The sequence below is a fragment of the Littorina saxatilis genome, linkage group LG14 (genome assembly GCF_037325665.1).
Source record: "Littorina saxatilis isolate snail1 linkage group LG14, US_GU_Lsax_2.0, whole genome shotgun sequence".
Taxonomy (NCBI): domain Eukaryota; kingdom Metazoa; phylum Mollusca; class Gastropoda; order Littorinimorpha; family Littorinidae; genus Littorina; species Littorina saxatilis.
In genome coordinates this window covers 34,420,129-34,434,181 of record NC_090258.1, presented here as the reverse complement: position 1 = coordinate 34,434,181, position 14,053 = coordinate 34,420,129, and the positions used below count along the sequence as shown (strand labels likewise).

General features: G+C 44.3%; 1 protein-coding gene across 1 annotated transcript in view; it reads right to left on the bottom strand.

Moving 5' to 3' along the window:
• Nucleotides 1-114: 114 nt before the first annotated feature.
• LOC138946588 (atrial natriuretic peptide receptor 1-like) overlaps nucleotides 115-14,053 on the bottom strand; it is a 157,132-nt gene continuing 143,193 nt past the window's right edge. The window contains exons 15-18 of the mRNA XM_070318034.1: nucleotides 6,542-6,707; nucleotides 5,785-5,937; nucleotides 1,472-1,676; nucleotides 115-184 (exon numbers count right to left, since the gene is read on the bottom strand). Of these exons, the coding sequence (XP_070174135.1) occupies nucleotides 115-184; nucleotides 1,472-1,676; nucleotides 5,785-5,937; nucleotides 6,542-6,707 (594 nt within the window). The remainder of the gene's footprint in view (nucleotides 185-1,471; nucleotides 1,677-5,784; nucleotides 5,938-6,541; nucleotides 6,708-14,053) is intronic.

Sequence of the window (14,053 nt, the reverse complement as noted above, 5' to 3'; positions counted from 1 at the left end):
GGTCACACCAAGGTCAAGGTCATACTAACGTTAGGTTGTCCGCGTACTTCCTCACCAGGATCAGCATCTGGTCCACTTGGTTCGCCGTCCTGCAAGGTCACACCAAGGTCAAGGTCATACTAGAGTTAGGTTATCCGCGTACATCCTCAGCAGGATCAGCATCTGGTCCACCAGGTTCGCCGTCCTGCAAGGTCACACCAAGGTCAAGGTCATGCAAGACACATCAAAGGAGAGATCGCTTACTATATTTGGCCTTACTGTTGAATTTGCAAGGTCACGAGACACGAGACACACTAACTATGTCTGCACCATCACAGCCACAACAACGGCGGTACTCACAGGGAGTGATCCCAATAGAACATCACCACCTCATCAACAATACACCCATAGCCATGTAGATAGCCATGCATCCGTCTACACCTGGGCCGAGGTGCACGAGAAAGTTACCAACCTGTCGGAAGCCAGCCGCGGTGTTGGATTGGTGAAAATTGAGATTCTCAGTGATTTCAACGACCCCGTGGTTTATGGAAGGCGAAAAGGGTCAAATGATCGAGCAAAAGGATCGAGTAAAACTAAAAGGATGCATACTTTTTGCGTTTGACCCTTTCCGCCCTACGCGCGGAAAGGGTCAAACACACGAGCAAAAGTATCGTGCAAAAGGATCGATCCTTTTACTGGATCCGGTGCCGACAAAAAGTGGAACCGGAATTTTACCGGTACACAGTCTGGAGTTCACATTTTGGTGGCAAACTGACTTCAGAGTTCAGTTCGCGTGTACGTGCGTCCAGTGTTCTAGATGATCGAACGTGTAGCAAAGACCTGTACGTGTACGTGTAGATATTGCGTCACCCGTGACTCACTTTTTTTCTCCAATGTTCCACTGAAATCATACGTTGTTTACCAAGACTGCAGATCTCGGCTCAAACGCGTGACGTAAAAACTAGATTTGATGACGTTACCCGTACACGTTCCTGTACACGTGCTGAAAGTGGCACATTTAGATCTGTTGCAGACGAACGCTTCGCGCCAAACACTTTTCACACAGTAATTACACCCCCCTAAATGTACTCGCTAAAACAAGAAGAATTTTTTGTTTATTTCTCTTGATATTTCATACTCCTTCACGCCGCACCAGAACACGTAATCTACTTACTTTACTTTCTAGATTCGTTCTTTGTGCTAATCCGTTCCATGATTTTCCGAAACAGCGGGATGAAACTGCTCGTTCAAAAGTATCGTGAAAAAGGATCGATCCTTTTGCACGATCCTTTTGCTCGATCATTTGACCTTTTCCGCGCGTTGGGCGGAAAGGGTCAAACGCGAAAGGATCGATCCTTTTGCACGATCCTTTTGCTCGATCATTTGACCCTTTTGGCCTTCCATAGTGGTTTAACTGTTCTCTACCGTTTGGGTGGCACCCACTTTCGGTTCGTGCACCTCAGCCCAGCACAGCCGCAAAAACGGTACTCACGTGCCATCGGCCTGTCTGATTTTCTTCATGTTGCAGCAGAATGTGTTGAAGGACATGCGGAGCAGGGGGTAGTGGTCCCAGCACATGGTCATCATGTCCAGCAGAGCCTGTCTCAGGCCCGCGTCCGCAGCGGCCACCGGGGGCAGCGGGTACATCTTGGGCCGGTAGGGCGGACTCTCTCGTACCATCAGGCGTTTGATGATGTCTACAAGAGAGATAAACGTCTTGGCATTTTGGGCCGATATGGAGGGGGGAAGTAAGGAAGGGGGGGGGGGGGGGAGGCTCTCTCGTGCTGACAAGCGATTGATAATGACGACAAGAGAGGTAAAAAGTCTAGGCATCTTGGGCCGGTATGGTGGGTTAACTCTCGTACCATCAAGCCTTTGATTATGTCTATGAGAGACGGAAAAAGTCTCAGGCATCTTGGACCGGTATGGTGGGTTCTCTCGTACCATCAAGCCTTTGATTATGTCTATGAGAGACGGAAAAAGTCTCAGGCATCTTCACGCCGTGGATAGTGTAACTCTGCATTTGCGCCACCGCAACTTTTTATCGCTTCACGCCGACGAAGAGGCAAGCTGCGAGGTAGGTCTCTCGAATGATAAATTAAATTGTTAGAATGCTAGGCACTCAGCATGTTCTCAAGTGTTGCATTTCACATACTTATATCCTTAGCTATATTTCTGTATATATTGTTTGATGCTTTGATGGCCCTGGTGATCGTGACGATCTGTTTTTCTTCTCGTTTCCCATGTTTTGGGCATATTTTCAGTTTCTGCGTCAAATGCAACAAAACGGAGATTACTGGTTATTCTTGGACATGTTCACTGATAACTTTAATGTTTTATGATTCTCCACGTGTAGTTTCTCTGTATATAGTTCCATATATACTTTGCAAGAAGCAGATAAAAACAGTGTCAACAACTCTCTGTAATTCGCCACCGCATCAATTCAATGTTAGATGTAACTCGCCACCGCATTTTTTGTTATTCGCCACCGCACTACGCAAATTGTTATTTTCAAACGCATCAACATCGTGGAGGCATTTAAACCTTTATTTTTGTCACAAAACTGACAGCAATTGATAGGAGCATTTTAACTTTAGTGCTGCAAGTTTTAAACTCAGGGGCGTGGCGTGATCTTGCCTATGCAAAGGATTTAAAGGCACCATGAGTTGACAAATCAAACTGTAGTATTTCTTCTTCTTCTTCTTCTTCTTCTTCTTCTTCTTCTTCTTCTTCTACTTGAAAAGTATGCTTATCTGTACTTGAGTGTATAACCCACATGTACTGGAATGTGCTTATATATATATATATATATATATATATATATATATATATATATATAAACTCTATATATATATATATATATATATATATATATATATATATATATATATGACCCCCCAAAAATAATCCCTGGGACTGTGAGATTCAAGAGGTTTAGGGTATGATGACATCAATAGGAAATATAACAGTGCTTACTGTAAGAGTGAAAAAAAAACCTATATTTACAAGTGGGAAATGCATCGATGACTGCTAGTGATGATCTGAACAGATTACGCAGCAAAATAAAGACACATCAGAACATGAAGACCAACGTTTTCACCAATGAGATTTCACTTCTAGGAAGGCACGCTGATGAAAAGTTTGTCCTCATGTTCTCTTATGCATTCATTTACATTCGGAAGATTGACTACACATACAAGAATGTACCAAAACGTTCCGCATGGTTTGAACATTACTTAGTGTAAGGCGACGAATGGCAGGATGGATAGCGTACTGCCCCTATGATCCGCTTGATTTCCTTGGCCGCGGGTTCAATCCCTTGCCGGGACAGTTCATAAAAAAAAAATAATAATAATCAAAATATGCTGGATCTATTCAAAAGTGTTCATTGCAGAACTGAAAACAAAATTCTTTGAAAACAACATTTCAGGCAACACATTTCTTGGAATGGCGTAAAAGCTGCGTCCTGTACATGAAAGGATAAAAGCATCTTGGGCAGGAGTGAGCAAGTGTGTGTTGGTGTGAGCCTAATTGAGTGTTGATTTGTGTTTATACTCTTTGCCACAGACATCACACGCGTACTTAGTGATTTGCACACATGTGTGGCGGTTTGGGTTTGCATTGCGTTTGCAGTCGAATGGTTTTTGCCCGATGTGCTGTTTGTTCACATGTGACTGGAGGTCTGCAGACCTCGTGAATGGTTTTTTTGCACATCCCACAGGTAACCCTTGGACCCCCACCCTCTGTGTGATGGAAGAGCCTGTGGTTTCTTAATGTTCAGTGGTGTTTATATGTTTTCCCACATTCTGGGCATAAACACTGCTTTTGCTCTGACTTCTTTTTCTGCGGTGTCGAAGTCACTGATGGTCGAGTAGTAACTTCTACCACATCACTGACATCAAGGAAGCTGTCAATGGTTTGCCCGGACTGTTCCAAATCCATCTGCAACAAAACCACTCGTATCCCGTCAGAAAAGTTATTGTATAAGCATATGTGATTGAAGAGCGCAGCGATTCTTGCCATTCTAGCAATAAACACTCAGTGGCTGAAATCACTAAGTTTGACAATATGGAACTGTTTGATTTGCGGTCACTTGAGTCTGAAACTGGGCCTGGAACGCTCCTGTTAAAAACATTGTGGGGCCAAATACCACATAATTCTAAAATTCTTAAGCTTCGTTGGTGTTTATGTGTGTGAAATAATTCTAAAATTCAGTCATTCCTATTACCAGCGACAACACAAAAACTCATCAGTTTGACGCTGGAAGAGAAAAGAACGCCTCTGACAGACGTGACGTTTTTCGGGAAAGAAGAATGACGAAGAATGTGGGAGTGAAACGCCGCCAGGTGCGTCTCAGAAACGTGTTCTACAAAAGCTGAACTATACACTGAACTGAACAACTCCAAATCAATATTTTCAATTGGAAGTGACAGAATCACTGAACTCTTCAACATATTATGCAATTCATTAGACAGTTGCGGTGGCAAATAACATCCAAGACGTGAAATTGCGGTGGCGAATTACACCAAGCATCGGTGGCGTATAACATGAAGTCTAATTGTTTGTGTTTTTTTTTGCCGCGTGCGTCACCCAAAGACAAAATTGTGCAACAGCATTCATCAAGAATACAAAGGACATGTTTAGCTCACAGGATATCATCACGGGAATGCATCAACTAGTGCTGTTTCGTTGAAGTTACGAAGGAAGGGACAAATCGTGCAATTTCAGCTACAATTCCAGCAGAAATCGGACTTCAGAACTGCCGAAACCTGACATTTCGACTAAAAAAGCACGTACCTTAGACCTTGAGTATATACTTCTTTAAAATGTACTAATGAAGAATCTAGATGATGCCTGAAAGTCCTACAAATGTTCATTTTCTGTGAGAGACCTACCTTGCAGCTTGCCTCTTCGTCGGCGTGAAGCGATAAAAAGTTGCGGTGGCGCAAATGCAGAGTTACACGATCCACGGCGTGATCTTGGGCCGGTATGGTGGGTTAACTCTCGTACCATCAAGCCTTTGATTATGTCTATGAGAGACGGAAAAAGTCTCAGGCATCTTGGGCCGGTATGGTGGGTTCTCTCGTACCATCAAGCCTTTGATTATGTCTATGAGAGACGGAAAAAGTCTCAGGCATCTGAGGGGGTGGCTCTCTCTCGGGATAGCAAGCGTTTCGTGACAGATCATGGAGAGATTGAAATGAGCCATGGTTTGCTTGTAGCAAGGGATACGTTTTGAGCCGGTATAAGGGGAGGGGGAGAGGGGGGCTATTCCGTGCCAGCAAACGTTTGATCATATCTGTCACAGAAGGCAATCTGGACATCCCTGGCAGGTATGAGGGGTGGGTTGTAGAGTGGGGGCACCCTCTCGTGCAAGCGAGCGTTTGATGATGTCTTCCACAGAGGGGGTAAGACTCAAGGTTCGCTGGGGGCAAAGAGTGCACCCAAGGTCAGAAAAAGGGATTTTATCGAGCCTGAAGGTGTTTGCCAATTGTCTGCTGGTGAAACAAATCAGCTCGGGGTGGACTCAGGGGGGGATGGGGGAGGGGGGGGGCGCACGTGCACCCCCTCTAGCTAAATAAATAAATAATTGGGAATTTGGTAAGGTGATTCCGTGGCAATTTCTAAGCTCAGATGGCACCAGATAGCACCATTTTGCTTCTTCGGACAACACATTTTCCGGGGAGGGGGGGGGGGGGATGCTCCCGGACCCCATCGCTGCGCGCCCTTGACTTACACTTTTGAATTCTCATCGTACCTCCCCCCCCTCCCCCAAACTAACTGATCTGCCCCTACAGCTCTTACCCTCTGGGTTGTCTCCGGTCTGGTAGCCATAGGGCTGTGCCCGTGTGACGATCTCCTGCATGATGATGGCGAAGGAGTATATGTCTCCCTTCTTCGTGCCCTTCCACAGCTGTTCTTCGTCACCCAACAACTCGGGTGCTGTCCACAGAAGGTCTGCAACAGTGCGGCAACTGCGATCTCAACGATCACAATCAGAGACTTTGCCAATCTCATACCACGAAGCCTCAGATTAATTGGGCGAAGTCGACTACGCAAAGTATACTTCGCGAAGCTGGCTGCAAGGAGCTTTCGCACTTATTTTTCGGTAAACCAACTACGCAAAGTCTTGGAGAAGTCGACTTCGGGCTCAATTAAGGACCGCCTTTCGAAACATGGATAGCACATCATTTACGGTGCGCATCAAAATATGTAAGGTACATGTTACTTCATTCTAAACGGTTGCAATGGAAGACAATGCGAAGCACAGAACAATGGAAACAAATCGTCAAACACACCTTTAACGGTACCATTAGAATTAAAGGTCAAGTATGAAAACTGCATCTCTAGCTCTGATATATAATGAGAAGTATGAAATGAAAGGATCAGATATTATCCTAAGTACCTCCATTAAAGCACTAGTCAATCGAAGTATCTTTTAGCCTTGCTGCGCAAGTACTATTCTGTCAGATCACTAAGGTTCAGTAAGGCTAAGGGAGCAGGATACATCGATTGACATGCACTTTGATACAAGCTCCTGTGCTCGGTATTATGCACTGACTGTAGAAATGATGCTTGGATTGTGGGTCCTCTCTCTGTTCTCCCATTCTGAAGTTGGGCATAGAGTAGTCCGTGATTTTGCAGCACCAATTGGTGTCCACCACCACGTTAGTGGACTTGAGGCGACCGTGGACACCCACTGCGTTAGCGTGTAGATAGGCCATGCCCTGTTGACACATGATGGAAGTTTAAGTGGATTTGAGCATGCTCACTGGGTTAACAAGCAGATAGGCCATGCCCTGTTACCCACAATGGAATAGTTAGTGGATGTGAGCACGCTCACTGGGTTAACAAGCAGATAGGCCATGCCCTGTTACCCACAATGGAATAGTTAGTGGATGTGAGCACGCACACTGGGTTAACAAGTAGATAGGCCATGCCCTGTTACCCACAATGGAATAGTTAGTGGATGTGAGCACGCACACTGGGTTAACAAGTAGATAGGCCATGCCCTGTTTCCACAATGGAAGAGTTAGTAGATGTCTGCACGCACACTGGGTTAACAAGCAGATAGGCCATGCCCTGTTACCCACAATGGAAGAGTTAGTAGATGTCTGCACGCACACTGGGTTAACAAGCAGATAGGCCATGCCCTGTTACCCACAATGGAAAAGTTAGTAGATGTCTGCACGCACACTGGGTTAACAAGTAGATAGGCCATGCCCTGTTACCACAATGGAAGAGTTAGTAGATGTCTGCACGCACACTGGGTTAACAAGCAGATAGGCCATGCCCTGTTACCCACAATGGAAGAGTTAATGGATGTGAGCACGCACACTGGGTTAACAAGCAGATAGGCCATGCCCTGTTACCACAATGGAAGAGTTAGTAGATGTCTGCACGCACACTGGGTTAACAAGCAGATAGGCCATGCCCTGTTACCACAATGGAAGAGTTAGTAGATGTCTGCACGCACACTGGGTTAACAAGCAGATAGGCCATGCCCTGTTACCCACAATGGAAGAGTTAATGGATGTGAGCACGCACACTGGGTTAACAAGCAGATAGGCCATGCCCTGTTACCCACAATGGAAGAGTTAATGGATGTGAGCACGCACACTGGGTTAACAAGCAGATAGGCCATGTCCTAATAAGGGCAGGAGCTACCTTAAATTACACCATTTTTCTCTTCAAGTCATTTGACCACAACAATCATGAAACAGAGAAAAACAAAATTTGCTTTTAGATTGACTTAGTAAAAATTATTAAATGAAAAATCAGCAAAACAATGAATTAAAACATGTTAGTTCACGGATGACAAGATAATTTCAAAACTATTCATCGGAATAATTTGAACTTTTGCAGAAATGTTTAAGACATTCTGATAGATGTTTTGCTTCAGAGGATAAGCTCTAAGAAAAAAGTTAAAAGATACAAATGTTGACTTTGTGGGTACAACATTTATGAATAACTCTTTAACTGTTTTTCCTAGAGCTTATCTTTTGTAACAAAACATTTATCAAGATGTCTCAAACATTTGTGCAAAAGTTCAAATCATTCTGATGAATAGTGTTGACATTATCTTGTCATCCGTGAACTAACGTGTTTCGGTTCAACTCTTTGCTTTTTTTTCATTTAATAATTTTTACTAAGTCAATCTAAGAGCAACTGTTTTTGGGACCATAAACTATCATTTTACGTACATTGACGCACATGCACACCACATTTTAACAAACAATATTCTGTTTCATGAATGTTGTGGTCAAATGATGCGAAGAGAAAAACGGTGTATTTTATGGTAGCTCCTGCCCTTAACACACGATGGAAGAGTTAGGGAGTGGTCGTAAACACCTACTGGTTTAGCAGGTAGATACGTCATTCGTCTTTTGAGTCCATTTTGCAATACAAATGGCACTTTAAATGACTTCTTATGCTTTGCAGACCATGTTACCCAAACTCAGAGGCTTAGATTGCACATGAAGAACTTCCCAGAATTCACAAGACAAAGTTACACAAACTGAGAGGCTTAGATCAAATCAAATCAAATCAAATCAAATCAAATTTTATTTTACGAGGGTTGTGGCATAAGCAATATAAACAAGCTTCTTTTCAACCAGCCCTCGCCCAGAGAGGGACTATTCTAATCTTATATATACCGTATATATACCGAGCAACAAAAGAAACGCGAATTATTTTTCGATATTTTGATTTTAAAAAACGCAGTTAATCTGAGAGTGACAATTTTCGGGATATAGATGCACTATGCAGTCATGTGTAGGAAAGCTGTTGTGTGAATATTTTCCCATTGCTGCTGTCTCAACGCACGGGACAATTAAGCAGTTTCCACGTGAAACACATGATGCGCGCTTACAGCACGTGCAAGCGGAGTAGGGGAAACCTCATGTGTGAGATGTGTTCACTGATGCATTAGTAATAAAAAGAGACCATGGCACGCTTACTGCCAGTCTAACTTTTGACAGAGTCAAGATGCCAAGATTGACACCAGAACAACGCGAGAGGGCAGTGGGTCGATTATCGGCTGGTGATGACCCAGAAGCGGTAGCAGTCGCTTTCAATGTGCATCTGTCAACAGTATATCGCCTTCAGCAACGTTTTGTCAACACTGGAAGCACTGCTGATACACAACGAAGTGGAAGACCTCGCGTTACCACACAGAGACAAGATCGCCAGATCCTGCGTCATCATTTGAGAAACCGATTCCATACAGCCAATGAAACAGCCAGGAACACCGTCGGTAACCACCAGAGACCTATCAGTGGCCAGACAATACGCCGAAGACTTGCTGAGCGAGACCTCCAAAACTGCCGTCCCGCTAGAGGACCAGTCCTCACTCAGAGACATCGCATGGCGCGCCAGCAGTGGTCCCAGGATCACATCAACTGGAACTGGAGACAATGGCGAAACATTCTGTTCACCGATGAGAGCCGTTTCTGCATTAGTCATGTTGATGGGCGTGTCAGAGTGTGGCGAAGAAGAGGTGAATGCTATGCTGGTGACTGCGTCATGGAACACAATGCCCAGGGTGGACCAAACCTCATGGTCTGGGGTGGAATCGGCCTCAACCAATCCCTGGGACCTGTGTTTTTCAACAATCTTGGTCCTGGTCGGGTAAACGGCATCACAGCACAGCGTTATATTGACCAGATCCTACAGCCTCATGTTGTGCCCTTTTTCCAGGCGCGCAGAAACTGTGTTCTGCAGCAAGATAACGCTCGCCCGCACACAGCCAGGGTCACCCAGGCCTTCCTGCAGCACAATAACATCGACATCATGGCCTGGCCAGCCCTCAGCCCAGATTTGAATCCTATTGGCCTGCCAAACGGTTGTGTGACGTGTCTAGTGTGTTGGCGAAGTGTCTTGTGCTTGTCACTTCTCGCTTTCAGCCCTCACCGCTGGCTAGCACCGTCTGTCCTTTTTAGGACAATGCGAAAAGAGAGCAGAATGCGTCAGTCTCTCCTACCAGTACAATAACCTCTCCACAACAAGCCCTATGTAGTGCCTCCAGGCGTAAACTGGGTACCGCAAGGCCCCAGGCTAGACTACAAGGACTCGGAGGAGGTTGGCCCCTAGACGTGCGGCATGCGGGCCCACCGGTGTGTGGAAACGCCCAGGTGCCCACGAACCAACCTCCAGCTATGGGTCAAATAGCCGGGCAGGATAGGCTCGTCAACCCTGGCAGGCAGCTATCCTAAGAGAAGACCACTCTGAATTCAAAACGAGGGTAGAGGAGGCTCATCATCCATGGAAGGAAACTCGTCTAGGAGAAGGAAAACTCCGAAATGAAACCCACGCAGTCCCTCGAAGACGGAACGGCACTGGCCTTTTTTAGGCGGGGAGCAGACCGGGTGCCTACGCTACCCTCGACAAATGGTTGTGTCATCAACGAATCAACGTGATGGTGTCGTCTTCATGGGTCGCAGCCAGGTGAATCCTATTGAACATTTATGGGACCAACTTCAAAGAAAGGTCAACCAGTTACGCCCAGGACCAAGAACTGCCGCAGAACTGCGTCAGGCCGTTATCAATGCCTGGTGCAACATCCCGAGAGACGCCATCAACCGACTTATTCACTCCATGAGGCGCCGCTGCCAGGCCGTCATCACCGTCCATGGGGGTCACACACCGTACTGACCATCTGCAGAGGCTCCCTTTGCCCGTGGCAGCAAAAGACTATGCCATAGCCAAGAACAGTGTGCGAGGAACATACCACCGTGATTTTGATTTGTTTCGATGTTACGTTTAATTGATAATAATAATAATAAATGAGCATTTATATAGAGCAACATCATAACTTTACAATTATGCTCTTTACGCTTGACACATTTAAAATCAAAACACAGTTATACAAGCATTTACATCTACAGTCATAGTCAGCAACGCTTAATTAAAAGCATACACCATCAAACATATATTACAAAAGATTCTTCCACTAAGTAATAAAAACATGAATAAAATAGGTAGTGAAAACAAGGAAATACCAGCTGAATACCCTTAATCAAACAGAACATGTTTATGAGAAATGACATTTTAAAATTGTGATTAAACGTTTTTCTGGAGAAAATACGCGTTTCTTTTGTTGCTCTGTATATATAAATACAAACGTAAATCAATTACAAAAGATAAACATAAAAGTAAAACATAAACAAGAAGGGCAAATCCCATACGACTCACATGCTTGACCTTGACCTTTACATGACCTTGACCTTCAGGGTCAAGGTCAAATAACTAAACCTAGCAATGACATCATACACTAAGAACTGCTTTACACATTTTCCCCACCAAAATACATGTGACCTTGACCCAAGGTCAAGGTCATCCAAGGTCATGCAACACAAAGCTGTTAATTCAAGACATAGGAAGTACAATGGTGCTTATTGGCTCTTTCTACCATGAGATATGGTCACTTTTAGTGGTTCACTACCTTATTTTGGTCACATTTCATAAGGGTCAAAGTGACCTTGACCTTGATCATATGTGACAAAATGTGTCTCATGATGAAAGCATAACATGTGCCCCACATAATTTTTAAGTTTGAAACAGTTATCTTCCATAGTTCAGGGTCAAGGTCACTTCAAAATATGTATACAATCCAACTTTGAAGAGCTCCTGTGACCTTGACCTTGAAGCAAGGTAAACCAAACTGGTATCAAAAGATGGGGCTTACTTTGCCCTATATATCATATATAGGTGAGGTATTGAATCTAAAAAAACTTCAGAGAAAATGGGGAAAATGTGAAAAATAGCTGTTTTTTAGACAACATTTATGGCCCCTGCGACCTTGACCTTGAAGCAAGGTCAAGATGCTATGTATGTTTTTTGGGGCCTTGTCATCATACACCATCTTGCCAAATTTGGTACAGATAGACTGAATAGTGTCCAAGAAATATCCAACGTTAAAGTTTTCCGGACGGACGTCCGGACGGACGGGGGGGGGGGGGGGGGGGGGGACCACAGAGATATAGAATAGAGCCACCAAGCGCTGTGCTGGCAGGGGAAACGATTGCAGCTACCGGGCCGCCATTTCGCTGTGCCCATCCCACAGCCTGACCAGTGTACATTTCAGTGGGAATGTGGCACACTGGGCTTCTTATCTCCGTCGGTTGATTAGAATCAGCTGGCATAATGTTATTGAGTAATGAAGAAACTATTCAGAAAATAATATGATCTGCTAGTGGCGGAACCTGGTGGGTGGAAGGGAGAGAATGGTATTTCTTACCGCATACTAAATACGTTACACTGATCGAAAGAGAGAAAAAAAACGGGCGCACAGTCACACACACGAACGAACGAACGAACACACACACACACACACACACACACACACACACACACACACACACACACACACACACACACACACACACACACACACACACACACACACACACACACACACACACACACCTGAGACAGAGACTGTCAGACAGATTGAGACAAAAAGGTTATACGAAACCAGGAACATTAATTTTATAACAATTTTAAAAACAAGAGGCGAAGCCTTCAAGGCTCACGTAAGAAATAGACAAACAGTAACACAAACTCAATCACTCCGTCACACAAACACACCCACACACACAGTAAGCTTAGGTGACACTGTGCAAGAAAGAGAGACACTAGATCTAGATCTGTCTGTCTGCATGTAGCCTACTTACAGGGACACGACTGCCAAATAGTCTCGGCCCGCTCAAAATAACAATGACCGAGACCACACACACCACGCGAGAGAGAAAGACTACAGGGAGGCATGCCGTCATGATGCATTAATTGACGTCAAACACTTTTGACCGTGACGTAATCTTATGCGAGCTTTATCCCTAGTCTTGGATAACCACTCACACATAGACTCGGAAATGTTAAAGTTTCTACCACAGACATAGTCACATACACACGCACAAACACACACACGCACAAACACACACACGCACAAACGCACAGACAGACAAAGTTACGATCGCATAGGCTACACTTCGTGAGCCAATGATGCAAAACCAGTTAGTGTCACAAGAGAAGCCAATCAGACGAAGCAAACATCAAGATGACAAAGTTAAACAAATTTGTATTCATAAACCTCTCTCTCTCTCTCTTTCTCTCTCTCTCTCTCTCTCTCTCTCTCTCTCTCTCTCTCTCTCTCTCTCTCTCTCTCTCTCTCTCTCTCTCTTTCTCTCGCATGATGTCTCTCTCTCTCTTTCTCTCGCATGATGTCTCTCTCTCTCTCTCTCTCTCTCGCATGATGTCTCTCTCTCTCTCTCTCTCTCTCTCTCTCTCTCGCATGATCTCTCTCTCTCTCTCTCTCTCTCTCTCTCTCTCTCTCTCTCTCTCTCTCTCTCTCTCTCTCTCTCTCGCATGATGTTGAAAAAGTGCAAGCTGCACTATACCACTTAATTCACATCAATTAACTCGCAATTGACCTCAATGCAATGCATTTTGTGTACATATATGTATAATGTGTTTTCACTTTAGTTATCTGTTAAAATGTAGAATTCTAGTTTTTCTATTTTCTTTTTTTTTTATCTTGTATTTTTATTTCATTTTTTGTAGTTAGTCTCTCTTTATTCATCTTTCGGATGAGAAAAACCGAGGTCCCTTCGTGTACACTACATTGGGGTGTGCACGTTAAAGATCCCACGATTGACAAAAGGGTCCAGGAAAGGGTTTTTCCTGGCAAAATTGTATAGGCATAGATAAAAATGTCCACCAAAATACCCGTGTGACTTGGAATAATAGGCCGTGAAAAGTAGGATATGCGCCGAAATGGCTGCAATCTGCTGGCCGATGTGAATGCGTGATGTATTGTGTAAAAAAAGTCCATCTCACACGGCATAAATAAATCCCTGCGCCTTGAAAATGTGCGCGATATAAATTGCATAAAATAAAAATAAAAAAATAAAAAAATAAATCCCTGCGCTTAGAACTGTACCCACGGAATAGGCGCGATATAAGCCTCATATTGATTGATTGATTGATTGATCTTTAGGGCGAGGGCTGGATGTACAAAAGCAGACTACTGCTTAATCTACTACCCTCGTTAAATAAAGAATTGTCATTGTCCGTC